At 53.8% G+C, this 25,902-nt stretch overlaps 2 protein-coding genes, 1 long non-coding RNA gene and 1 pseudogene across 14 annotated transcripts in view; 3 read left to right on the top strand and 1 right to left on the bottom strand.

The window, feature by feature from the left end:
* Positions 1–1,919: 1,919 nt before the first annotated feature.
* LOC112862978 (U6 spliceosomal RNA) lies at positions 1,920–2,018 on the top strand (annotated as a pseudogene).
* An 8,799-nt stretch (positions 2,019–10,817) lies between these two features.
* On the top strand, positions 10,818–13,462 carry SMIM29 (small integral membrane protein 29). Of its 3 annotated transcripts, none has more exons than XM_086706629.1 (5): positions 10,818–10,945; positions 11,996–12,119; positions 12,377–12,402; positions 12,723–12,828; positions 13,018–13,462. In XM_086706629.1, exons 2-5 carry the CDS (start codon positions 12,069–12,071, stop codon positions 13,081–13,083), a joined length of 249 nt encoding a protein of 82 aa, XP_086562755.1. In that variant the 5' UTR covers positions 10,818–10,945; positions 11,996–12,068; the 3' UTR covers positions 13,084–13,462. The 3 variants fall into 3 exon arrangements, with proteins under 3 accessions (XP_086562755.1, XP_025781430.1, XP_025781429.1); XM_025925645.2 differs by having other exon boundaries at positions 11,996–12,179; positions 12,762–12,828; XM_025925644.2 differs by having other exon boundaries at positions 11,996–12,179.
* A 190-nt stretch (positions 13,463–13,652) lies between these two features.
* On the bottom strand, positions 13,653–22,420 carry HMGA1 (high mobility group AT-hook 1). 4 transcript variants are annotated; one of them, XM_086706628.1, is made up of 5 exons: positions 22,313–22,420; positions 18,831–19,009; positions 17,024–17,107; positions 16,303–16,357; positions 13,653–15,023 (listed from the first exon to the last, which is right to left on the bottom strand). In XM_086706628.1, exons 2-5 carry the CDS (start codon positions 18,963–18,965, stop codon positions 14,770–14,772), a joined length of 528 nt encoding a protein of 175 aa, XP_086562754.1. In that variant the 5' UTR covers positions 18,966–19,009; positions 22,313–22,420; the 3' UTR covers positions 13,653–14,769. The 4 variants fall into 4 exon arrangements, with proteins under 4 accessions (XP_086562754.1, XP_086562751.1, XP_086562752.1 ...); XM_086706625.1 differs by having other exon boundaries at positions 18,864–19,009; XM_086706626.1 differs by having other exon boundaries at positions 14,865–15,026; positions 16,307–16,357.
* Positions 22,350–25,902, top strand: part of LOC147580892 (uncharacterized) — a 54,335-nt gene continuing 50,782 nt past the window's right edge. For 5 of the 7 annotated variants that reach the window (XR_015251175.1, XR_015251171.1, XR_015251169.1 and 2 more), the window contains exons 1-2: positions 22,896–23,468; positions 25,723–25,834. This is a non-coding gene — a long non-coding RNA (uncharacterized LOC147580892). Of the gene's footprint in view, positions 22,501–22,895; positions 23,469–25,722; positions 25,835–25,902 lie in introns of those variants that run through there. The other 2 variants (XR_015251176.1, XR_015251170.1) reach the window with 2 other exon arrangements.

The following is a 25,902-nucleotide window of genomic DNA, read 5'->3' as shown; positions in this document are numbered from 1 at the left end:
TAATGCTGCTGTGAGCATGAATGTACAAATACCTGGCTTTCAACTCTTTCGGGTATATATTCGAGCAGAACTGCTGGATCGTATGGTGATTCTATTTTTAATTTTTTGACGAACCGCGATACATACTGATGTCTATAGCGATGATACATTTTATATTCCCAGCAGCAGTACACAAGAGTTCCAATTTCTCTACCTCTCCACCAACATTTGTCTATTTTATGTTTTGTGTTGTTATGTTACATTTTAAGTAATGGCCTTCCTAATGTGTATGAAGTTTTGACTTGCGGTTTTGGCTTGCATTTCCCTAATTAGTGATGTTGGACATCTTTTCATGTACTTATCGGCCATCTGTTATCCTCTTTAGAGAAATGGCTATTCAAGTCCTTTGTATTTTTTATTAAATTTTTTTTTCAACGTTTTTATTTATTTTTGGAACAGAGAGAGACAGAGCATGAACGGGGGAGGGGCAGAGAGAGAGGGAGACACAGAATCGGAAACAGGCTCCAGGCTCTGAGCCATCAGCCCAGAGCCCGACGCGGGGCTCAGACTCACGGACCGCGAGATCGTGACCTGGCTGAAGTCGGACGCTTAACCGACTGCGCCACCCAGGCACCCCTGTATTTTTTAATTTATTTTCAGTTAGATCATTTTTTATTTTTTTCTTTCTTTCTTTCTTTCTTTCTTTACTTAAGTAGGCTCTACACCCATTGTGGGCCTTGAACTCATGATTCTGAGAGCAAGAGTCTCATGTTCTACTGACTGGGCCAGCCAGGCACCCTGGTTAGATCATTTTAAAATCCATCCTGGGGGTGCCTGGGTGGCTCAGTTGGTTGAGTCTCTGACTCTTGATTTCAGCTCATCCCAGGGTGAAATCCCAGGGTCGTGGGATTGATCCCAGGGTCGTGGGATTGAGCCCTGCGGGCTCCACACTGAGCATGGAGCCTGCCTAAGATTCTCTCTCTTCTGCCATTCTCTCCCCATTCGTGCTCTCTCCCTCTCTCTCAAAAAAAAAAAAAAAGTTAAAAAAATCCATTCAGCCAATCTGTTTTCTTATGTGTGTAGTAAAATATACATAAAACTCACCATTAAGTATATACTTCAGTGGCATTAAGTACATTTATAATGTATAATCATCACCAATCTCTGTCCTTTCATTGGTGAACTTAATCCGTTTACATTTAAAGTGAGTAGTGGGGTACCTGGCTAGCTCAGTGGGTAGAGATTGTGACTCTTGATCTCCAGGTCATGAGTTTGAGCCCCACATTGGGCATAAAGCTTACTTAAAAAAATGAATAAATAAAATAAGTGATTACTGATATTGAAGGATTTAGTTTTGTGATAGTGTTCTTTTCTATATGTCCTCTTCTTTTGTTCCCCAGTCCTTCCAATACTGTGTTCTTTTGTGTTTGATTTTTTTCTAGTGTACCATTTTGATTTCCTCTTCACTTCCTTTTCTGTATATTTCCTACTTGTTTTCTTGGTGGTTACTATAGGGATTACAGTTAATATCCTAAGATTAGTAGCTAATTTATCATCAGACACCATGAAGGCCTAAAACCAGTAGGATGATGTATTTAAAGTAGTGATAGGCAGTGCCTGGGTAGCTCGGTCGGTTAAGCATCCAACTCTTGATCTCAGCTCAGGTCTTAATCTCAGGGGTCGTAAGTTCAAGCCCCACATTGGGCTCTGCACAGGGCATGAAGCCTACTTAAAAACAAGTGGAAGGAAGGAAGGAAGGAAGGAAGGAAGGAAGGAAGGAAGGGGAAGGGAGGAAAGGGAAGGAAGGAAGGAAGGAAGGAAGGAAGGAAGGAAGGAAGGAAGGGGAAGGGAGGAAAGGGAAGGAAGGAAGAAGGAAGGAAGGAAGGAAGGAAGGGGAAGGGAGGGAGGGAGGGAGGGAGGAAGGTAGGTATTGATAGGGTGTTCCCTATGGTGGCACATATACTAAAATTGGAATGATACACAGGAGATTAGCGTCACCCCTGCCCAAGGATAACATTCATGAAGCATTCCATATGTTGAAAGTTATGCTTACAAAAAAATAAATAAAATAAAGTACTGACAGTATTCTCGTATTTTTGGTATGTAACTCCTCTTTTGTGTTTCTTATATGATTTAAAAGGCAGATGCATAAAACAATAATTATAAATCTATGTTAACATGTACATAATGTATACAGACGTATTTGTACCAATAACATAAAGGGGGTATGGAATTGACTAGGAGGAATTAATATATGTTACTGAAGCTAAGATGTTCTCAGGTCAGTCTAGATTGTTGTAAATTTATCTATTTCTTCTTAAGTGCACTTAGGTAATTTGTGTCTTTCCGTGTATCCTCCATTTCAACTAAGTTGTTGGATTTATTGGCATAAAGTTGTCCCTAATGGCCCCTCATTAGCCTTTTATTATCTGTAAAATCTGTTGTGATGTTACTCTCTCATTCCTGATATTAATGATTTGTATTTTTTCCCGACCATTCTGGCCAGAGGTTTATCTATTTTGTTGATCTGAAGCAGCATTTAGCTTCATTTATTTTTCTCTATTTTTCTGTTTTCTATTTCATAGATTTCTGCATTGAACTTTTGTTTTCTTCTGCATACTTTGGTTTCAGGTGGAAGCTGAGGTCATTGACATGAGATCTTTCTTCCTTCTTCCTCCCTCCCTTCCTTCCTTCCTTCCTTTTTTTAAAAAAGGATTTTTAGGGTGGGTGCATGGGTGGCTCAGTTGGTTGAGCATCTGACTTCAGCTCAGATCATGATCTCACAGCTCGTAGGTTTGAGCACCACATTGGGCTCTGTGTTGACAGCTTGGAGCCTCAAGCCTGCTTTGGATTCTGTGTGTGTCTCTCTCTGCCCCTCCCCTACTTGTGCTCCGTCACTCTCTCTCAAAAAAAAATAAACATTAAAAAGTTTTTTTGTAAGAAAAGACTTTTTTGGGGGGGCTCCTGGGTGGCTCAGTCAGTTAAGCATCTGACTTCGACTCAGGTCATGATCTCGGGGTCCATGAGTTCAAGCCCCAAGTTGGGCTCTGTGCTGACAGCTCAGAGCCTGGAGGCTGCTTCAGATTCTGTGTCTCCCTCTCTCTCTCTGCCCCTCCCCTGCTTGGGCACTCTCTCTCTAAGTAAATAAATGAGTCAGATGTTCCTTAAAAAAAGGCATTTAGTCAAGGTGCCTGGGTGGCTCAGTTGGTTAAGCGTCTCTCGGTTTTGGCCCAGGTCGTGATCTCATGGCTTCATGGGTTCTAGCCCTGAGTGAGGCTCTGCGCTGGCAGCATGGAGCCTGCTTGGAATTCTCTTTCTCCCTGTCCGCCCCTCCCCCACTCACACTACATCTGTCTCTCTCAAAATAAAGAAACAAACAAAGGCATTTAGTGCCATAAATTTCGGTAATGGAGGTGCCCCACAAATTCTGTGTTGTGTTTTCATTTTCATTCAGTTCAAAATACTTCCTATTGTTAAAAAAAATTTTTTTTTAATTTTATTTTTAAGTAATCTCTACACCCAACATGGGGCTCGAATTTACAATCCTGAGATCAAGAGTCGCATGCTCTCCCAACTGAGCCAGCCAGGTGCCACTCTAATTCTTTTTTTAAAAAGTTTTTTTTTTTCAACGTTTATTTATTTTTGGGACAGAGAGAGACAGAGCATGAACGGGGGAGGGGCAGAGAGAGAGGGAGACACAGAATCGGAAACAGGCTCCAGGCTCTGAGCCATCAGCCCAGAGCCCGACGCGGGGCTCGAACTCACGGACCGCGAGATCGTGACCTGGCTGAAGTCGGACGCCCAACCGACTGCGCCACCCAGGCGCCCCTTTTTTAAAAATGTTTATTAATTTATTTTGAGAGGGGGGGGGAGAGAGAGAGAATTTCAAGCAGGCTCCACACCATCAGCCCAGAGCCCAACATGGGCCTCAGTATCACAAACTGTGAGATCATGACCTGAGCCAAAATCAAGAGTCAGACACTTGGCTGTCTGAGCCACCCAGGCACCCCCTAATTATTTTTTGATCCAGAGGTGTGTTACTCATTTTCCAAGCATTTGGGGATTTTCCAAGTATCTTTCTGTTATTGGTTTCTTTTCTTTTTTTAGAGAGAGAGACAGCATGCGCCCATGGGAGCAGGGGAGAGGAGCAGAGAGAGAAAGAGAGAGAAACTTTTTTTTTTTTTTAATGTTTATTTATTTTGAGGGAGAGAGAGAGATAGAGCTCGGATGGGGGAGGGGCAGAGAGAGAGGCAGACAGAGAATCCCAAGCAGGCTCTGCACGGGGGCTTGAACCCACAACCCCTGAGATTGTGACCTGAGCCGAAATCAAGAGTCGGATGCTTTACTGAACCGAGCCACCCAGGTGCCCCGAGAGGGAGAGAGAATCTGAAGCAGGCTCCATATTCAGCACAGATCCCAATGAGGGACTCAATCCCACGACCCTGGGATCATGTCCTGAACTGAAACTGAGCAGGGTACTCAACCGACTGTCACCCAGGCGCCCTGTTATTGGTTTCTAATATAATTCCGCTGTGATCAGAGAACATACTTTGTATGACTTGAATCCTTTTGAATGTTCTGTGTGTCAAGTTGGTTGATAGTGTTATGCAAATCTACTATATCCTAGCTCAGTATTTGTCTACTTGCTTTATCAATTACTAAGAGAGTAGTAATGAAATCTCTGACTCTAATTGTGATCATTTTTCTTGTAATTAGTAGTCAGTTGTAATCAGTTTTGGCTTCATATCATTTGAAGCTCTCTTTCAGGACACGTGAACATTAGCATTGTTATGTCCTCAATTAATTGACCCCTTTGTCATTATGAACTGAACTTCTGTATCCCTGGTAATATTCTCTGCTTTGAAATCAACTTTGTATTATATTACTGTAGCCCTCCCAGCGTTCTTTTGACTGAATAAGCATGGTGTATTTTTTTCCATCTTTTTGCTTTTACCCTATTTGAGTCTTTATATTCAAAGTGCATTTGTTGTGGGCAGCATATAATTGGGTCTTGCTTTCTTATCCACTCTAACGATCTCTGCCTTTTAATTTGGTTGTTTAAACAATTTACCTTTAATGTGATGACTGATATACAGTTGACTCTTGAACAGCATAAGTTAGAACTGGGCAGGTCCACTTCTGCACAGATTTTTAAAAATAAATATAGTACAGTACTGTAGATGTATTTTCTCTTCCTTATGATTTTCTTATGATTTTCTTTATTCTATTTATGTCATCCTAAGAATACAGTATAGGGGTGCCTGGCTGGCTTAGTCGGTAGAGACTCTTGATCTCGGGGTGGTGAGTTTGAGCCCCATATTGTGCATAGAGATTACTTTAAAAAAAAAGAATACAGCATAAAATCCACACGACATACAAAAGGTGTTTCATCAACTGTTTATGTTATCAGTAGGGCTTTTGGTTAACAGCAGGCTATTTGTAGTTCAGTTTTGGGGGAGTCAAAAGTTCTACACAGATATTTGGTTTGCTCCTAATCCCCATGCTGTTCAAAGGTCAAGGGTAGTTAGGTTTCAGTTTATCATCCTATTTGTTTCCTAGTTGTCTCATCTGTTCTTTGCTCCCTTTTTCCTCTTTTTCTGCTTTCTTTAAATTATTTTTTATTCCATCTTTTTTCTTTTGTTGCTTTATTAGCTGTAACTCTGTTATTTTATTAGTTGCTTTAGGGTTTATACTATACATCTTTAACTCACAACAGTCCACTTAAAAAAAATTTTGTTTATGTGTTTTTGGGAGAGTGAGACAAAGCGTGAGCAGGGGAGGGGCAGAGAGAGAAGGAGACATAGAATCCGAAGCAGGCTCCAGGCTCTGAGCTGTCAGCACAGAGCCCGACGTGGGGCTGGAAGTCACCAACCATGAGATCATGACGTGAGCCAGAGTCGGACGCTTAACTGACTGAGTCACCCAGGCGCCGCTCCACAGTCCACTTTTAAGTGATATTACACAACCTCATTTATCTGAATCTTACTATATTTCCATTTCTTGTCCAACCTTTGTGCTATTGACATAATACATTTTGTATCACGTCTGACTCCATAATACATTTCACTTCTACATATGTTAACTTGAATCCTTGTAAATTTGAGATTTGTTTATGGCCCAGAATGTGGTCTATCTCAGTAAATATTCTCAGTGCACAAACCCCACAATACATTATCATTTTTAATTTTTTAACACAATTCTCTTTTTAAAAGATGTAAGTAATAAGAAAAAAATGATATACTTACTCATGTAGTTATCACCAGAGTTCTTCATTCCTTTGGGTCGGTCCATATTTTTATTTGGTATCATTTTCTTTTTGCCTGAAGAACTTCCCTTAACAAATTTTGTAGTGCAGGTCTGCTAGTGATGAATTCTTTCAGTTCTTATATATCTGAAGATGTCTTTATTTCCCCTTTATTTTGTAATCTTTATTTGAGAGTGGGGAGGGGCAGAGAGAGAGAGAGAGAGGGAGAGAGAGAGAATCCCAAGCAAGCTCTGTGTTGTCAGTGCAGAGCCCGATGTGGGGCTCAAACTCACGAAAGACGAGATCATGACCTGAGCCGAAATCAAGTCGGGCACTTACTCAACTGAGCCAGGCGCCCCTCACTTTTGTTTTTGAAAGATATTTTTAATTTTAATTCCAGTGTAGTTAACATGGAATATGTTAGTTTCAGGAGTACAAGATAGTGATTCAACACTTCCATACATCACCCAGTGCTCATCAGGACAGGTGCATTCCTTAACCCCCATCACCTGTGTAGCCCATCCCCCCACCCACCTGCCCTCTAATAACCATCAGATTGTTCTCTACAGTTAAGAATCTGTTTCTTGGTTTGTCTTTTTTCTTTTTTTTTTTTTTTAATTTTTTTTTAACGTTTTATTTATTTTTGAGACAGAGAGAGACAGAGCATGAACAGGGGAGGGGCAGAGAGAGAGGGAGACACAGAATCGGAAGCAGGCTCCAGGCTCTGAGCCATCAGCCCAGAGCCCGACGCGGGGCTCGAACTCATGGACCGCGAGATCGTGACCTGAGCTGAAGTTGGACGCTTAACCGACTGAGCCACCCAGGCGCCCCATGTCTTTTTCTTTTTAAAAAAATTTTTTTAATGTTTATTTGAGAGAAGAGAGAGAGTGTGAGTGGGGGAAGGGCGGAGAAAGAGGGAGACACAGAATTGGAAGCAGGCTCCAGATTCTGAGCTGTCATCACAGAGCCTGACGCGGGGCTCGAACTTGCGAACTGTGAGATCATGACCTGAGCTGAAGTCAGGCGCTTAACCGACTGAGCCACCCAGGCGCCCCTCTCTTTCTTCTTTTACTCGTTTGTTTCCTAAATTCCACATGAGTGAAATCATATATTTGTTTTTCCCTGACTGACTTATTTTGCTTAGCATTATACTCTCTAGTTCCATCCATGTTGTTGCAAATGGCGACATTTCAATCTCATCCTTTCATGATGAAAGGATTTCATCCTTTTTATGGCGAAATAATATTCCATTGTATATTTATACCACATCTTCTTTATCCGCTCATCTATCAGTGGACATTTGGGACATTTTTCTCTTCTTCCGGGCCTCTAATCACCATATGTTAGGCCACTTGAGATTGTCCTACAACTCCCCGATGCTCTTGTAATTTTTTTCTAGACTCTTTCTTCTGTTTCATTTTGGGTAATTTCTATTCTAATGCCTTCATGTTCATTTACCTTTTCTTCTGCAATATCTGATCTGCCATTAATCTTATCCACTGTATATTGTATTTTGGACATTGGAGCCTTCATGTCTAAAAATTCAATCTGGGGCTTTTTTTTATATATCTTCCTTGTCTGCCCTTAACTTTTTGAGCATAAAGAATACAGTTATAACTGTTCTATTTTTATTTTTTAACTTTTACTGCTTACTTATTTTTGCGAGAGACAGAGTGCAAGCAGGGGAGGGGTAGAGCGAGAGAGAGGGAGACACAGAATCCGAAGCAGGCTCCAGGCTCTGAGCTGTCAGCACAGACCCCGATGTGGGGCTTGAACTCACAAACCATGAGATCATGACCTGAGCCGAAGTCGGATGCTTAACTGAGTCACCCAGGCACCCCCAGTTATAACTGTTTTAATGTCCTCCTCAGGTCTAACATCTGTCAGTTCCGGATCAGTTTCAGTTGATTATAGATTGTGTTTTCCTGCCTCTTTGCACGTCTAAGTATTTATGAATCCATTTTTATTTATTTATTTATTTATTTATTTAAGTTTATTTATTTTGAGAGGGGCAGAGGCAGTGGGGGAGGGGCAGAGAGGAGAGAGAGAATCCCAAGCGGGGCTTGAACCCACAAAACCATGAAATCATGACCTGAGCCAAAACCAAGAGTCAGACTCTTAACCGACTGAGCCACTCAGGCGCCCGTTTATGGATCCATTAAAAAAATATATTTATTTATTTTTGAGAGGGGGGGAGAGAGAGAGAGAGAGAGAGAGAGAGAGAGAGAGAATGTGGGGGAGGGGCAGAGAGAGTTGGGGGGCAGAGAAACTGAAGCAGGCTCTGTGCTGACAGCAGGGAGCCTGCCATGGGGCTTGAAGTCACGAACCTTGAGATCACGACCTGAGCTGAATTCGGATGCCTAACAGACTGAGCCACCCACGTGCCCCTGAATCCATTTTTTTAAATGGATGCCACACAGTATGCATGTTACCTCACTGGGGGCTGGGTAGTTTTGCATTCCTATAAATCTTGCATTTTGTTCTGGAATGAGTTTATATTACTTGCCAACGTTTTGATCTTTCCAAAGGTTGCTTTTATGATTTGTTAGGTGGGTCCAGAGTAGGGGGACACAAGGATGAGCAAGGCATTAGTGGAAGTGGATACATAAGCCTAGGCACTCCCCGTAGCAACACGGGTAAGGGAACACTCAAAACTTGATCAGGGTGGCACAGTGCAGCCTCAGCTCTGCCCTCTCTCTCCCCTTCCTGAGGTAGCAGCAGCGTGAAGAGAGCAGAGAGGGCTGCAGTATTCCCTGGCTGGGCTTGGGGGTACCCAAGGGATCTAAAGCCTTATCACTAGAACAAATCGGGCTTCAAATCATTTGTAAATTGGGGCCACCCCCACCTGCCCTGCCTAGCTCAGAATGGTGTTCTGTCCTGGCGGTAAGGGAAACGTGCTGAGTTTCTGACACTGAGACCCCGACATACTGGCTTAGCCAGTTGACCACTAAGCCCGCTCCTAGAGGGCCCTCGAGATATGTGGTCAGAAGCTGTGGGGATGAGGACAAAAGCTGGGTATGTGAGCAGCCAAAGGGGTCTGAGTTCTAAAACTAATTATTTGCTCCTAACCTTGCAAGATGAGGCAAGCCCAGGGCATCTGGGTGGCTCAGTCGGTTTAAGCATATATTAAAAAATACATATATAGGAGGCAGGTCCTGCCTGGGGAGGTGGTTTCCTCCGTCTGCCCTCACCTCTGATAGAAGCCTGGGATGGGTGGTCTCCTTACTCTCCAGACTCAAAAGACTGAGAAACACCAGGGAATCCACCTGGAGCCTCCAAACCTGGGCATTTCTGTCATTCCTTTCCTTTTATCTCTGATTTCCCACCAGTCAGATGATGGTGTCTGAAGGCAAGAGGCCAGAGTTCTCAACTGCCCTCTGGTTCTCCGTTGGGTCATCTCTGCATCAGACCCGCCCTTATCCAACCTCCTTCGGAAGGGCCTGAGGAAACTGGCCAGACCAGACCAAGTGGCTCAACCATGTCCACGCCACTGGCTGTCCCTGGCAAGAATAAGCCGATCCAGCTTATTCCTATATCTCCAGTAGCACCCAAGGACCCTGGAGGGCCTCAGCCTCGTTCAGCTCCCACAACTTTTGTGTTCTTGGGTGGCTTCCATCACCTGCCAGTCTCGAGTTTTCCTAATCGTGTGTAATGGGCTGGGGGGGGGGGGGGGAAGTTCTGGTACAAAACTACACATACCTTACCTGAGGTAATTGTAGATTCACATGCAGTTGTAAGAAATAATAGAGCTCCCTTATACGCTTTGCCTAGCTTCCCCCAATGCTAACTTTTGCAAAACTATAGTGGAAGATCACAACCAGGATACTGATATCGGTAAAATCCATCCACCTTATTCACATTTCTCCAGTGCGTGACATTGTAACTAACAGACCACGCAAGCTTTCAAATTCACCGGTGTCGCGAGTTGCTTGTGACCCAGGGGGACTGCACCGCGCTGCTCCACCCGTGCCCCTGCAAACCACGAAAAGGTTAACGGGGCTTTTAACAGGGCATCGCATGTCATCGGTTAATCCGCACACCAGCCTGTTTTACAGACGTTAAGACTGAGGCGCACAGAAGGGTGGGTGGGTAAGTGGGCCCAGGTCCCATGGCCGGGCAGGACCTAAGCCGGGCTTGCCTACTCTATCTACCCTCTGAGCACAGCCTAGGGGGCCACTAGGAAGGTTGGAAGGCTAAATAAACATAATGGAGACCTTGTGGGCCTGGGGCAGGGTCCGGCCATGAAGGGAAGAGCAGCCAGCCGCCCCACGCCGCGACTTGGCCCTACACCGGAGCTCCACCCAGAAGCTTGAGCAAGCCGGACGTCACACCTTCCGCAGCCACCTGAGCTCCCCGGCGGGGGCGCTCGGCTGGGGTCCCGCCCCAGGGGACGCCGGGAAGTAGCCCCGGCCCCGGCCCCGCCCCGTCCCTCCCCTCCCCGCGCACTCTCCTCCCCCTTCTGCGCAGCGCTTGGCTGCCCTCTGCTGCCGCGGGCTGGACCCTGCAACCCGGGCCGTCCCCGCCTTCGCACCGCGCACCCCCCGCCTCCGGATTGGCCGCTCCAGCCGTCTCCGGGCCGTCCGCCTTCGGCCACTGGATTGGCTGCGCCCCTGTACTGAAGCCCCGCCCATTTCCCCGGGTCCTTTGATCACGCGCCTGCCTGCTCTTCCGGGGCCTGGGAGCCAACCGAGGGCGTTCCTGTCCGGGCTACAGCGGCGGGAGGTAAGGCATGAACGGGTTGGATGGGCTGCAGAGCGCCCGGACGGGTCCACGCCTCGGGGTGCCGGGATTCTAGGATTCCTGGGCCCCTCTGCGCACCGCTCCCCAAACCTCCCTCCCTCCCCCGGCCTGAGCCGCCCAGCGCAGTGGGAACTACCTCCCACTCGCCGATGCTGGTCCGCATCCTCGGAGCGGCCTGACACTCGCCCCACCTCGGCACGTCCCCTCGACCGTGGGACGGTGTGCATGCGACTGGGCAAGCTCGGTGCCCCGACGGACACCGGGACGGGTAGTTCGTACCTTGCCCTCCGATGGAGACCCAGGCGAAGCGGGGTCAGGGACGTTGGGGTCTGCGTGCAAGAGCCTATGGACAATTTCCTTGCATCTGTTGATGGGAGCTGACCCTGTCACTTCCCGCCTGTCAGCCCTCGCTAAGAGGGGAGGGACCTGGGCGGAGCCCCGGGTGGGGACCAGAGGGAGGTGACATCACCTCACAGATACAGTCCAGCCCTGCCCACTTGTGTCCACCCTGGCACATGAGACCAATGGGGGAGAGGCTATCCAGGCTGTATGTCTGCAGTCACACCGGGGACAGGGAGGGCACAGGGAGAGCCCATAGTCTAAAATGTGGTGACTGGACCAGGACGGAGGTAGTCTCCTTCAGATGCTCCTCCCTCACCCCCTAGGCCACAGTGCAGGACCAAATCTCCCCTTTGTGCTCCACTGGATAGGTGCTGGCAGCCCAGCGTCCCAGGAGGTTGGAGCAGGACCTGGGAACCTGTGTCTAAGCTTTTCCCAGTTGAGATGTGCAAACGTTGGTCACCACCTGAGCTGGGCCACACCCTGATTTGGGGGTAGGAGCCGAGCGGGACTCTGGGCCTCCCCTGGATGCCCTCCAAACCCAGGATTTGCTGAGAGTCACTGGAGGGTTAAACCCAGCACCCTGACCTAGAGGATCCCTTGTCCTGGTGCCTGACCTAAGTTGTGATACATCACTGCTCTTGGGGAGGGATCCAGAGCTTGAAATTGATAACCTCCCTTCCTCCTCCCCAGGGAGCCCAGTGGAGGCGCCCTCCCGAGGCACTACTGCCCATGCTGACTACCCAGCCCTCCGGCTGCCGATGTCATGAGTAACACTACAGTGCCCAATGTCCCTCAGGCCAACAGCGACTCCATGGTGGGCTATGTGTTGGGGCCTTTCTTCCTCATCACCCTGGTCGGGGTGGTGGTGGCTGTGGTAAGGAGCCCCCACATCCACACATATACACCCACACCTTTGCTAAGGCAGGGCTGGGTGGGCCTGAGCCAGCCTGCACACATCGTCTCAGCTGTCCTGCTGTTTTGGGAGTGGAGGGGGTAGAGGTGGGTCCCTCTCGCTTGTGGGCCATCCTGGGCTCGCTCAGCAGCCTCCACAGTGCTGTGTCTCTGTTACAGGTAATGTATGTCCAGAAGAAAAAGCGGTGAGTGTCCCTGCCCTGTTACCTCTCCTGCATTCTGCTTCAGTTTCTTCCCTTGGGATCTGGGTTCCTCTGCCTACGCGTTGAGAGGCCCCTCAGCCATCCTTATACAAGCCCGAAATTCCCTACACCCCATTGTTAGGTTTTCCTGCCCACGTGCGGCTTACCCACCGGAGAGGGGCCCCTTGTAGATTCGGGCATGGATGCTTAGAACCTTTGTGTGCCCCTAAAGGCACCCACTGCAAGTGCCCCTGCCTTGGACAGTCAGGTGTTTGAAGGGAGTGGGCACCCCCCTGGGCTGAGCCCCCTCCCCTGCTCCCCAGAGTGGACCGGCTTCGCCATCACCTGCTCCCCATGTACAGCTACGACCCTGCTGAGGAGCTACATGAGGCTGAGCAGGAGCTACTGTCTGATGTGGGAGACCCCAAGGTGAGCACTCCGGGGGCAGGGACAATCAGCAGAGGTCTGTGTTCTCACCCATACTCCCCCTGAAACAAGAAACTGCTTCTGCCCTCGGCCCTCCCCATTTGGGGCCGCCACCAGTGTGGGGCGCCCGGAGGCTGTGTCGTGGCCTCTGCCCTGGAACCCAGCCTGGTGGCATGATCTCTTCCCTCACAGGTGGTACACGGCTGGCAGAGTGGCTTCCAGCACAAGCGGATGCCCTTGCTGGACGTCAAGACCTAACCTGACCCCCTTGCCCTGATCTCCAGAACCATGGGGTCTTGGGAGTGCCCAGGGCCTGCAGCCTGCTGCTTGCCTTCCCATTTGCACTCACCCAGCTCCCCCTGCTGGGTACCGGGTCTCCTCTCCTCCCATCCATACCCAGTAGCACCTCACAACCAACCCTCCCCGCCCCCCTTCCGGCCTTCAGGCCTTTGTGGGCCGAGCCTACCACCCACTCCCAAGGGGCTAATACAAGTTTTTCCTTCTGGGGTGGAAGGGTGGTTGGAGACCGTTTTCTGAGCCCTCCCCGACTCGGCTTTGGATTGGTTTCCATGGTGACAGGGCCTAATGTATAGTATTCAGTATATATATTTTGTAAATAAAAAATGTTTTGTGGCTAGGGGTGTGGTCGATTTCTTCGAGAGGCTTAAGTTACCCTTCCCTGGAGCTAATGCTTGTCCTTCCCCGCCCCCCCCCCCCCCCCCCCCGCCTCCCGCAGCCTGAAGAGCACCTTGAAAGCCACCCCCAACAACTAGATCCTTAGTTTCCACCCTCCCCACCCCAGGTGCCCACCACAGAGAAGACTCCAGTCCAGAAAAGGATATTTTTTTTTATTCAAGTAACTGCAAATAGGAAACCAGATGGGGGGGCCCCAGGCTGGGACAAATAATGGCTACCTCCTCCCCGGCAGAACAGGGGGAAAAGGTGGCCCCTACACCCTTGTCGGTCAATACAGGCCCCCCCCACTCCTCACTCTGCTGCAGCATCCTAGGGGCAGGGCCCCCACCTTCCCTGGGACTGGGGTGGTCGGTAACCCAGCCTGCTCTGCCCCAGGCCCCTTCCCCTAAGAGCATCTTGGAGGAGGGGGATGTGGGCAGAACAGGAGGAGGCAATGAGGATGAACATTTGGCGCTGGTCGCAGCAGCAATGACGGATGTCTAAGAATGGAAACATTGAACAAAAACAACACAACTGTCCAGAGGTAGTTTGTGAACAGAGGAAAGATGGAACCAGAACCTTGGGGGGTGGGGAGGAGCAGAAGGGTGGGAGTGGGCAAGGCTAGCTCCTTGTTATTAGTGCCCCGTGTGAGGAAAGGGGAAACTGAGGCCTAGGGTAGAAGCGGATAGGGTTGGGCAGTGGCTCCAGCCCACCTTAGGTGGCTGCCACAGGGAACCTGGGCCTCCTGGATAAAGGGTGACCGAATTTCCCTCACTGCAATAGATTCCAGGGTGGCGGTGAGGTGGGCTGGAGCCCGTTTGGAGAGGGTAGGGGGCTCAGACCCCTCCTGCCTTCCTTCCTGTGCCCCAAACGGGGCTGTCCGACCTCGAGCAAGGACTAAGCAAGGTGGGAAGGAAGAAAAGTGGGCGTGAGCCGCACCTGGTGAGACACAGGCTGGGTGGGCGCATCTTGGGGCTGAGCACCCCTCCCCACTGGCCGTACCTGCTGCTGCCAGTGCTGTGGAGTGGGGCAGATCAGAATGAGATGGGGCATGGCCCCTTTTAAGGCCAGGGGAGCCCTCCCAGGCCCCTTAGTGGGAAGCCAGAAGGAAGGGTGGGGAAGCAGAGGGGACCCCCATACCAAGAGCCCAGTCAGCAATGTCCCCAACCACTGAGCGTGGGGACGCAGCAGGGGCAGGGTGCGGCGAGGCGGGAAGTCGGCTTTGTCTGGAAGGGCAAATGTGCGCATGGGTGAGGGGTCGCTGGAAACCTAGACCAAAGGAAACTGCTCCCCACTCAGGCCTCGGGGCCCCGCAGCGGCTGGTGTGCTGTGTAGTGTGGTGGTGAGGGCACAGGTAGGTGGCGGTGACGCGTGGGCCTGGGGGGAGGGGCGGGGGCGGTGGGAGCGGAGCGGAGCTGTCCAGTCCCAGAAGGAAACTGCTCCCCGGTGAAGGAGCAGGCGGCACGGCGCGGTCACTGCTCCTCCTCGGAGGACTCCTGCGAGATGCCCTCTTCTTCCTCCTTCTCCTGTGAGGTGGGCAGGGCAGTCAGCAAGAGTGCCAGGCCTGCCCCCCCTCCCACTCAGGGGGGAAGGGGCACAGGCCAAGATTGCCCCCACCCCTCTCTGTGCTCCCTGGCTCTCCAGAAGGGGGATGAGTCAGGGCTGAGTGTGTGAGTGACTCAGCAACCTCCACGGCCCAGTTTCATTCATAAAAAAGGAAGAATTTAAAGGGAGGGAAAAAACCCACACACACGCTGCTCTCACACAGAGCCAGCCCCCCTTGGCCCTGGGGCCCGTGGTGGGTGCAGGGTGGGGGGACCCGCACAGCTCAGTGCAGCCCCGAGCTCGAGGCAGTGAGGAAGTCACTACCGGGCTTTCTGGAGGAGGGGAAGGGAGAGGGGGCCAGGGAGAGGACCGGGGAAGGTGCGGCTGCAGGGTGCGTGAGCCCCCCCTGCTGGGTGCAGTGCAGGGGAACCAGGTGGCCTTGGCCCGCAGGGGCAGCTGCTGGGCTGGGGAGCCGGGCCGCTGACTGACCCCAGGCCAGGGCGGGGAGGAAGGGGAAGTGTGTGCCGCCGGGGCTCACTCACTGGGCGGGAATGTCGGGACACCACACGGGCCTGCGGCCCCCGTGCCAGGCACAAACTCCAAAACAACTTGTTTCCTGTTACTCACTCCTGGGGCCCGGCCAGCACCCTCTGACCCCCCTCCTCACCCTGGTGGTGGCTCAGCTCGAGGAATGAAGGCCTCAGGGAGTTCAGGGAGCAGGTTTGGGGTAGAAAAGGGCCAGGAAGATTAAGGCTGGGGTGGCCGTAACTTCAGTGTAGGCCTTAGGGGCAGCCTCCGGACTCAGGCCACCTCCTTCCACTAGCAGCTATTTGTGGGGGACTCAGAAATGGATAGGTGAAGGACAAACCTCAACTTATGCCCAGGTAGCACTCTTTCCCCATTTCTACTGGTGGGGGGCCGGGGGGACTAGATGGCCTCCAAGTTCTCCCTAAAAGTTGAGTCTGTTCTAGTAGGGGAAGGAGAGGCGGCCCCACCCCCCCCACCAGGGCGGGGGTCCAGTCTGGTTTGTACCTGGGACCCCTTACTGCTACGGACAGAGCCCTTGAAAAGCCCTGGGCTGGGTGCCAGGACCCAGAATCCCTTTCCCTCTCTAGGCCTGGATAGAGCGATGATGTCCCACCATGCCCGGCTCTGGTCAGCCAGAGCCGTCTTTCCACGGTGAGCGCCCAGGAGGAACAGGCATCACCCAACCTCAACACCCTCCCCAGAAAAACCCAACCACCGCTCTCCCTTCACCTACCAGTTTTTTGGGTCTGCCCCTTGGTTTCCTCCCTGGAGTTGTGGTAGTTTTCTAGATGGTCCGAGAAAAGATCCACTAAGTCAAAAATGTTCCTGACAGTACTCCCCCAAATGACCAGGGCCCCGATGGTGAGGGAGAGCAGGGAGGAGCAGAACTACGTACCTCTGCTCAGGGCGGCCCAGGACTGTCACCCCGGCAGGCCCACCCGAGTCCAGCTGGTGATGACTGGCCAGCCACACTGCCCACCCCCCCCAATATACACACACGCCCCCCACTCCCTCCTCCACCCATGACTCAGAGGATATGAGTCGTGTCTCAGAAAAAATAAAATAAAAAACAAAACAACTGCTCCGAGAGGCTGATGCCACTGTGAATCTGGCCTTCCCTGCTTAACCCCACTCCCTCGGGACCCAGGGGACCCTGGAATGGAAGGAAACACTCTCAGCCCAGGGACTGGTGCTGCTGTCCCTTCGCTCTTCCTGACTCTCCCTTCTCCAGACGAGGAAAGCCGCAGGACTTCTGACTTGACCTCCCCATTGTCCTGGGCGGGACCAAGTCCCCAGAAGGAAGACCTCGATCATCACCCTGCTTTCCCCCAATTCGCAAAGACTCCCCCTGCCACCCACATGCCAGGGAAGAGGGGGCAGGGTACAGGCCCTTCCCAGAGCCCCCCACAGCCGTGGCCACGGGGACAGGGCCCTCTTCCTTCGTCCTTACCCGGGTCTTGGCAGCACCCTTGTTTTTGCTCCCCTTTGGTCGGCCCCGAGGTCTCTTAGGTGTTGGCACTTCGCTGGGTTCCTTCTGCAAAGACAGATGGGGTCATCAGGGACACAGATGCCACCTGTCCTGCCCCTTTCAAAAACACAGCTCTCTCCCGTGCCCCAGCAAGACTGAGTCAGCAAGCCATCACCCCGACCCAGAAATCCACAGGAACCATGGCGGGCAAGCCCTCGTGATGCAGGTTCTGACTCTGACCATCTTTCGCAAAGCCCCTCCCATGCTGCCCTATGACAACTAAGTGACAAGAAACCAGAAAAGGGAAAGGTGTCACCGGAGAAGAAAGACACTGTCAGGGAGCTCTGCCACCAAAGGGCTCTAAGCTCTTGGGCAAGACACAGAATGCCTGGGCCTCAGTTTTCTCAACCGTAAATGGTGACCACACTCACCTCACGAGGCATCACGAAAAGTAAAGGAAGGATGTGGGAATGTCTAGCACTGGGCCAAGACTGCTGCCCACCCCCTCAGACGACACAGGCTGGAGACTGTGGAGGACGCAGAAGGGGAAAGGAGGCCCCGTGACAGTGGAGGGAGCCTCCAGCCTCCACCCGCAAACTGGACTCCCTCTAGGCTGCCTCCCAGAGCAGGAATGATGCCCGGATGTCAGAAACAGAGATCCCGGCCGTGGTTGCCGCTGAAATTTTAATAAGCCTGACAGGATAAAAAAGCTGCTGCATAATGCATAGAAGCTGGGCAGCAAAGGCAGGTCAGCTGTGGTTTCGGGGGGACTGCCCATAGGCTGTTTAGAACTATGGTCCAGTAGCCCAACACTCCTTCTCAGACACCCCCCTGTGGACCCCAGCTAACTGGCTCCAGGTGGAGACCAAGGGAACCAGACTGACTTCCCTCCACACATTGTGGCCTCTGAAAGAGGCAGCTGAATCCCACCACTCAGACTCCCCATGGCTCATTATCTCCCTAAAGAGTCAGTACAGACAGCACTCTTCAACCTATAGATGCGGAAGCCGAGGCCCACGGTATAAAGGGCAAGGGTTGCCCTCAATCCCTTTCCTCTTCCTGGGGAAAGGGAAGTGAGCTGGGCCTCACCAGTTACTGCCCCTGTGAGACAATCCAAGATCTCCACCATAGGGCAGGGGGCCCCCAAAAGGCCAAGCTGGCCTTCTAACCCCGGGAGACCTCAGCAGGGGACAGCACCAGGGTTGAGAGGTTACTCTCTCACCAACTCCCCCACATTTTCAAGTTCTTGGGCTTCAGTTTTCCTTTTACAGAGCCAGAGCCTGGCCTAGGGCCACTCTAAGGGAGGCCCATGGATAGATGCTGGCCCAGGATTTTTTTGTTACAGGCCTGGGATGAGGAAGTACAGAAATTGACAGGTATTCGTAAACTTTCACAGCCAATTGACAGAATAGCCTGTACAACGAAATCTCGGGACTGAAAACGTGAACTTCTATAGACACGTAACTCCTCTTTTCTGTGTTTTATCAACGCATTGATCCACAACAGACTGGAAGTCAAGGGTGGGTAGTTCACCAGAGTGCGAGCTCTCGCCTGTGTGACTGCAAGGTCGCTTCTGGCTTGGATCGGCCGGCAAGGGCTCAGAGTTCACTCAGATTCCTCAGCCCCCACTTCTCTCCTGGGGTCTCAGCGACGGACCAGGGTGGGCATGCGCCGGGTGCATGTTGGAGGACACACACACTGAGCAAGGATCCTGCACCCCTCTTCCAGTTTTCACTTGGCACCTCCCTAGCCCAAAGGGGTAAACCGAGGCAAAGGTTCGGACACCCACCTGACTCCCTACCAGCGCCGTCCCGGGACTCACCGGAGGCTGCTTGCGCGGCCTGCCCCGACCCCGCTTCTCAGTGCCGTCCTTTTCCTGCTTGGAGGCCAAGGGCTGGCTGGACTTCGAGCTCGACTCGCTCATCTTCCCTTCTCTCTGGAGCAGGTGGAGGAGCGATGGCTGGGATGCTAGGAAAGCAGAAGTCGTTTTAAACACAACATTTTGCTTTGGCCACCTCCTACCCCCTTTACCACTCCCCCACCTTCAAGGTGGCCTGCCTGTAGGACCCTGCCTGCTCCCGGGGATCCAGGATCCCCACCCTGCTTAGCTGGTGGGGGTGGGGGTCCGCCCAGCCCCAGCATGTTGCTACAGGGTGGGGTCGAGCCGTTGGCTCTAATCAGCTCCTTATCTCCTGCTCAGAAGGGCGCTTTGTTGTCCTGCCACCCCCACAGGGCCCAGGCCCAAGAGGCACAGCAGGCTCAGAGGTGGCTGTGGGTGAGGTCACCAGGGCAAAGGTGTGGATGAGGTGGGGGGATCCTCACACTGCCAGGGGTCCCTTCTCTTAAGAGAAAGCCAAGCCTGAGTGGCTCACAGGCAACAAGGGAGGAAAAGTAAGCAGGGAATAAGCCTTGGGCTTCCATCTGGCAGCCGTGGGCATCAGTCCGTGGCCCACCTGCCTTGGCCCAAGCCTCGGGACCAGGCGCTACCAGGGCCAAGCTTGATACTCTGTACCAATCACCCAGCCAGGGATGGTGCCCACCCCACTAGCTCTCTCTCCGGATAGAGCCTTGGGGACTCAAGGATGGGAAGTCTGGGAAGGGGAAGTGGGCTGAAATCGCACGGGGGCGGAAAAGAAACCTAAAGCTGAGAGGTGGGTCTCCTCTTCCACCCCCGTCCACCTGGAGCCAAATGAGATTGTCCCCTTTGATGCCTGCTTTCAGGAGGGGCAGGAATTCTGCACTGAGATGGATCCTTCAGAACAGATGCTAGCTGCCCTCCCCCGTGCCCCGCTCCCCCAGCCTGGGCAGAGCTGGTCGTCAGTCCTCCAAAGCTTCTTGGTTCTCTTCTAGCATCTTTCCTCTTCTTATACACAGGCCGTTTTGTGTTTAATCAGCCCCACCAATTTTCAGTTTACCTAAAACTTCCCACTGCTTGCAGCATTTGCCCCCTTTATCTGGGAGCCTCTTCCAGAAGCTCAAAAGACAGTGAGGGTGCTCCACCCCGTCTGTCTTCCCAGTTAAAAGATACTCAACCTGGGAGACCTATGGCTCTACACCTTCCTGGTAACCAATCCCTGGTTGCACTTGGCAAAGGGTGGGCCCAAGCGGCCTCACTTCTAAAAGACCTGCCATCTGTAAAATGGGGGTAATGGTAAGACATCCACCTCAACCGCCTGCTTCTCCAGACTGACGCAAGATCAAACCAGATGATGGTTGAAATGTGTAAACAATGGGAAATCTCACTCCAATCAAAACGAAAACTAGAACATTTGAAAATGACTTCTCTTTCCCTTTTTCCGATTTTCAGACAATTTCCAATTTTAACTCGATGAGGGCGGGGAGGAAATGTTTTTTGCAAACTAGGGACTTTTGGAGGACTGGAGGCCCCCATCCCCAAGCATCAAGATTCTCCAGACGGCGAGACTTTGTCTGGTAATTATTCTATTTTATAATATTTCAGACTTGAAGACCCTTTTAAACAAGGTGGTTGGTGATTTATCCTGCTCCGTCATTAGTGGCTTGGCCTGCTCTGTAATTACAGGCAGTGATTAGAATCTTATATTACACCACAGGTTCCCCTTCAAACTAAACATCAAAATTAATCAGCCTAAATGAGTGCTGACCTCACATGAGGTCTGTTGAAGGCCCCCTCACAGAGGGGGTTCCAGTTGGGCCAAGCCAGCCCCTAATCCCAGAAAGCCTGGGCCCAGCAGGCCTGGGAATCCTGGTGGGTCTCTGGGGGGAAGTTCTTGCATCATCTGGTGCTTTCCCCCACTTTTTGCTACTGGGGACCCTTTAATCCATTCTCCATCCACCCCCCTCCCAATCCAGGCCTCCAGGAACTGAATGAAGGCCTGAGGCCCTCTCTGGTGAGACCAACAAATGCTTGTCTCTTCCACCTGTTTCTGAAAATCAGAGGCCTAGCTGGGCGAAGCCATGTTTAGGGCCCGACCTCAATCCTTCAGTTTGTAATAAGCCCTTCTGGGCCTCAAGCTTGTCCCTCTCCATACACCGGGCGCGCAATGTGTATTCCACAAAGGCTTAGGGAATCTACAAGAACGACCCTAGGAAATCCTCATGGCGCTCCCTTGTTTTCTGGAAAAAAAAAAGTAGCCCAGAGAGGCCTGAAGAGTTGCCCAAGGTCACACAGCAAGTAGGCAAGCAGGATACAGTAGGTTCCTGGCGACCCCTCTAGCCCGCCACTTTCCCTACCCGCCTAGAGAATGGTTAAGTCCCTGTTGCCCCTGCTCCAGACCCAGCCCCAGGGTGACTCTGCAAGTGTCTGCGCCGGGCCGTTGCAGGTCGGCCGGCGGGACCAGGGGCCAGAGCGCACGGGGGGAGGGGCACAGGCTGCTCTTGCAGGCGCGGGAAACTGGTGCACCCCGACCGCATGCACCGCCACGCGGGTGCACCCGGCCCCACTTCCTGCCAGAGGGGGCACCCAAGCCCGCCTTGGGGCAGGAAACCTGGCGCGCGCGGGCGCGGGGCAGAGGAAGAAAGACACCTCCCTCCGCGCCCTCCCCGCAAAATAAAGCCCCAGAAAAAAAAAAAAAATGAAACGGGGAGTCAAAGGGACTAGTTCCAACAGAGCCCTGCAAAGCAGAGAAACCTGTTTGTGGGGGCGGAGGGCAGGCCTGGCCCTGGGGGCTGAAGAGGCGCGGGCCGGGCCAGAGGTGGGGTCCGGGTGAAGCCCCAAAACCAGGCCCGCGATTCGGCCTCATCTGCGTGGCGGGGGGGGGGGGGGGCACCAGGAAAAAGGCCGAGCGGGAACGGGGCCGAATTGCGGGGTTCCTGCCCATCCCCCTCACTTCTAGAACTTCCCCAGGCTGCGGGGGGCGCCCGGCCCCCCACCCGCCTGCTGCGCCGCAGCCTGTTCCTCTCCCCGCCCCCCACACCCCGGGCCCCGGCTCGGGCTCCGGCGGGAGCGGCGGCCGCGCGAGGTGCACCGGGCTCTGCCGGGTGCACAACTCGCGCTCGCCGCAGCCGCGCGCCCCCTCCCCCACCGCGCGCCTTTCCCGGGTCCCCGCCCCCCGCAGGGCGCCCGCGGCGCGGGGGAAGGGGTGCGGGCGCCCTCCCCGCGCCGCCGGGCCCCGCCGCCCGCCCCCGCGCCGCGCGGCCCTCCCCCGCCGGCGGCTCGCGCAGCCCCGGCCTGGGAATAAAGCCGGAGGCGCGCGCTGCAGCCCTGGGCGGCTTGCAGGAGGGGCGGCGTGCAGGCGGGGGCGCGGGCGCCCCCCTCCGCCGCCGCCGCCGCGGGCCCCGGGGACGACTCACCGCGAGCTCGGCCGCCGGCCTGCGGTGCGCGCTCCGGGCTGCCGGGAGCGACGGTGCTGGGCGCTGAAGACCGGCCTGGCTCCGCCGCCGCCGCCGCTGGTAGCAAATGCGGATCTGAAACCGGGAGAGAGAGCAGAGGCGCTCAGAGACCGCCGCCGCCGCGTGCTCGCCGCCCAGGCCCCCACGGGGTATTTATCTGTCACATCCAGGCGGGGGGACAAAAATATTCACCCTCCCCCGAAGGATGGCGAGGGGCAGGAAGCTAGGCACGGCCCGTGCGCGGCCTCAATAAATAAATAATTTAATTAAATGATAGATATAAAAAAAAAGAAGCCACCGGAGGGGCCGCGAACTCACGCCTTCTTGGAGCCGCGCCAGCGCCAGAAATAGCCCGGGCTCGGAGTCCCAATTAGAGGAGCGCAGCCCCGGCTCAGGGGAGCTTAAAAAGAGCGACCCAGGGGCAGGGGGGACGGGCCCGCCCGCGCCAGCCGTGTCACTGTGGGGGGCGGGGCCATGCAAATGAGCCCGGGGATTTAAAAGGGCGGCCGCCCGCCAGCCGCCGCCGCCGCGCGGGTGGGTGCTGACTACGGGGAGGGGCGTGCGGTGCCGGGTGCCTGGGGGCGGGCGCGCGGGAGGCCTGGGCTGGGAATCCGAGGCGACGGCCCACTCCCCACTGTCCCGGGCCGGGAGACACGGGAAGGTGCACAGAGGGATCACCAGGGAGCTTTTCGCGGGGGAGGGGGAGGAGGGCATCTTTACATCCAGCAAGGGGGTCCCCGAGAGAGTCACCTCTAGGGGCCTTCCGGGCGTGTGGGCCTGACGCCCGCGGGGCGCGTTGGATGTGGGCGGGCGTTCGTGCCTGCGGGGTCCGCGCGGGCGGGAGGGGGTGGAGAGAAACGCGCCTGTGAGAGAATTCCGCGGCCTACCCGCCGCCCCCTGCGCCCAGATACACGGCTCGTAGATTTCCCCTGGGCGGACAGGTGTCAGCATGTGCATTTTAGTGCCAACGTGCGTGTGGCTGACTGGTGAAATTCAAGTCTTGTGAAATTCAAACGTGAAACTTGTGAAATCCAGACTTTTCGTTTATTAATGGCCGCGAGTGAGCCGTAATCAAGGTGCAGCCTCCAAAGGAAACAAACGATTGGCTCGCTTGCAGGTAAACCTGAGGGAGGCTTCATTCCTTTAGGTGACTCGGATGATGTTTTGGAGACGTGCGTTTCCACTTTGTGACCTGGTCCTCTCCGCCGTGACTTTTAAGAAAAATAAGAAAGCGTGAATCAGTGGTCGCCTGGAAGCACTTTGAGGGCAGGGACTGGGTCTACGCAAGCCATACCCGCCACGCTTGGCCCGCCCGGCGCCAGGCGCAACAAAGACTTGTTGCACGTAGAAGAAGGAAGCCAAAGTGAAAAGATGGCGGGGAGGGCGGTGGGAGAAGAAAGGGCGCTGTCGGAGCGGCGCGCCCTGCAGGCCGGGCCCGGGGCCTTCTCGGGCGCACCTCCCCGCCCCTCGTCCCTGAGGCGGCCTTCCACACCTCCCGTGATGCAGGGAAATGCAATGCGGCCCAGTGACACACGGCTGTGACTCATGTTTTTCTTTGCTCCCCTTCTTCCTCCCCGGCCGGCCGAGGCCCCGGCCCAGCCCCCTCCTCAGGGGGCGAGCCGCCGATGGAGGGGGGACGCCAGGAAAACCCTGAGCCCGGAGTGGAGGCGGGGTGGGGAACCGGAGGGGCCGGGCCTCCTACTTTCAGGAATGTTTCAGGAATGTTTCCGGTGGGGGTGGGGAGCAGAGCCGGGAGTGGGCCCAGCCCCCACCCGGGGCGGCGGGCTGGCGCTCCGGGCCGGGGGCAGCACGTGCTCGGCCGGGTGGGGGCGGGGGCGCCCGGGCGGGAAGGCGCTGGGGGCCCTCGGAGCGCGTTCAAAGAGGAGGGCGCGGGCCTGGGGCCGGCCGGGGCTGGGGGTGGGCCGGGAGGCCGCCCTCGGAGCGCTGGCTCCCCGCCCCGCGCCCAGGTGAAACGCAGTTCCTGCGAAGTGCCCAGGCTGCCCCTGGAGGGGAGAGGAAGTCACCGAAGGGCGGCCGGAGGGGAGAGGAGGGTGGAGGGGAAAGCCAGGGACAGGCTGGGGGAGGGGCGGCCTGCCCCTTTGTCTGGAGCCGGGGGTGGGGGTGGGGCGGGGTGGAAGGCGCGCTGCGCCCTCCATCTTTGTGCCCTGCGTACGGAACGCGCGCTTAGTAGGCCGCGAGTTGAGTTGGCTGGAGGCATTGAGTTAGCTCGAGAACCTTTGCAGCGTTGAGTGGAAGAATGGCCCTTCGGTTATGGCCCTACTCCCCCCAGGTCACAGCTCCCCGCCAGCAACCCGGGCCTCCACGCCTGGCCCAGGGATAGCCCTCACGGAACCTCGGCGCCCCTAGACACAGCCTTCCCCAAGGCCGCCCGCGCTGCTAGGCCCGGGGCTGATGGCCGGGAGGCGTGGGAAGGGTCCTGGTAGGCCCCTTCCCTGGACGCAGACAACCTGGGGCAGCTCTTGCCTTTTGCTTGTGACTTGTGGCCTGTGGCGGTTCCTGAGGGAGGTGGGGAAGGGAGACGGACTTCTGCCTCGAGAGGCTGTGGGAAAACTTGGCCAACTTTTTGGCCCACTTCTAACAAAACGACTTGATCTTATTTTTCCTACTCTTATTTTTCCCCTCGTCCTGATTTTCTCACCGACTTGTTTTTTACCTTGTATTACGTGTATTTTTGTAAGCCACCTCAGACCCTCTCTGGAAGGAGGGGCAGGTATAAATAAATTTGTGCGCAAGTAGAGTAGCTTGCTACTTGCATTACCCACACCCTTGTACAGAACTGCCCACTGACCCCCCATCTCCTTGCTTTCTGGATTACAGATGGCCCGAATTCCCTTCCTTCCCTTCCCTTCCTCCTTCAGGAAGTAGTTATAACAAGATATAGCCCTTGCCCCAGCGAATTTCGTATTTAGAGGAATCAGAACCAGGAACACCCGAGAGAAAGCTGAGGCACAATCCAGGAGATGCCACCAGGCAGAGTCCATTCATTCATTCAATAGTTACGGAAGGCCTACTATGTACCAAGAGCTGGTCCAAACTCTCCGGGTATAATAAAGTTCCCTGTGCTCTTGAAACAGAAGACTAAGGGGTCAGGCCCTTAAACAGAGACTCAGTGGGTGCTACAGAGGGAGACAGGATGGGAGCTCTGGGTAGTCAGGGAAGTCGGCTGGAGCAGGCCTTGACCTGGCCTTGATGGGATTTGGATAAGTGAGGGGCCATGGGGAGCATGCAGGAAGAAAGAGCTATTCTGGGCCTGGGGAATCGACCTGGTTGGTCAAAGCCTGAGGAGTCCCAGGGGAACTGGTCATGTCATAACTGCTCTAACCCACAGGAAGCATTTTCTTAACTATCAGAGTCGGGTTATACGGTTTCCACAAGGACAACCCAGTGAACTTCAGGAATCCAACAGGAATGTCCGGGGAATGGGGAGTTCGGGTCACCTTTGTATTTCAGGACAGCTGAAGGGTAAGCTCATTTTCTCCTGAGCTACTGTGATTCTTCCCGACGTCCGCTACTTTTCCCCCTGCCTTGCT

The sequence above is a fragment of the Puma concolor genome, chromosome B2 (genome assembly GCF_028749965.1).
Source record: "Puma concolor isolate L17-30 chromosome B2, mPumCon1.1.hap2, whole genome shotgun sequence".
In the NCBI taxonomy this organism is placed as follows: domain Eukaryota; kingdom Metazoa; phylum Chordata; class Mammalia; order Carnivora; family Felidae; genus Puma; species Puma concolor.
This window is presented reverse-complemented; position numbering and strand designations above follow the sequence as displayed.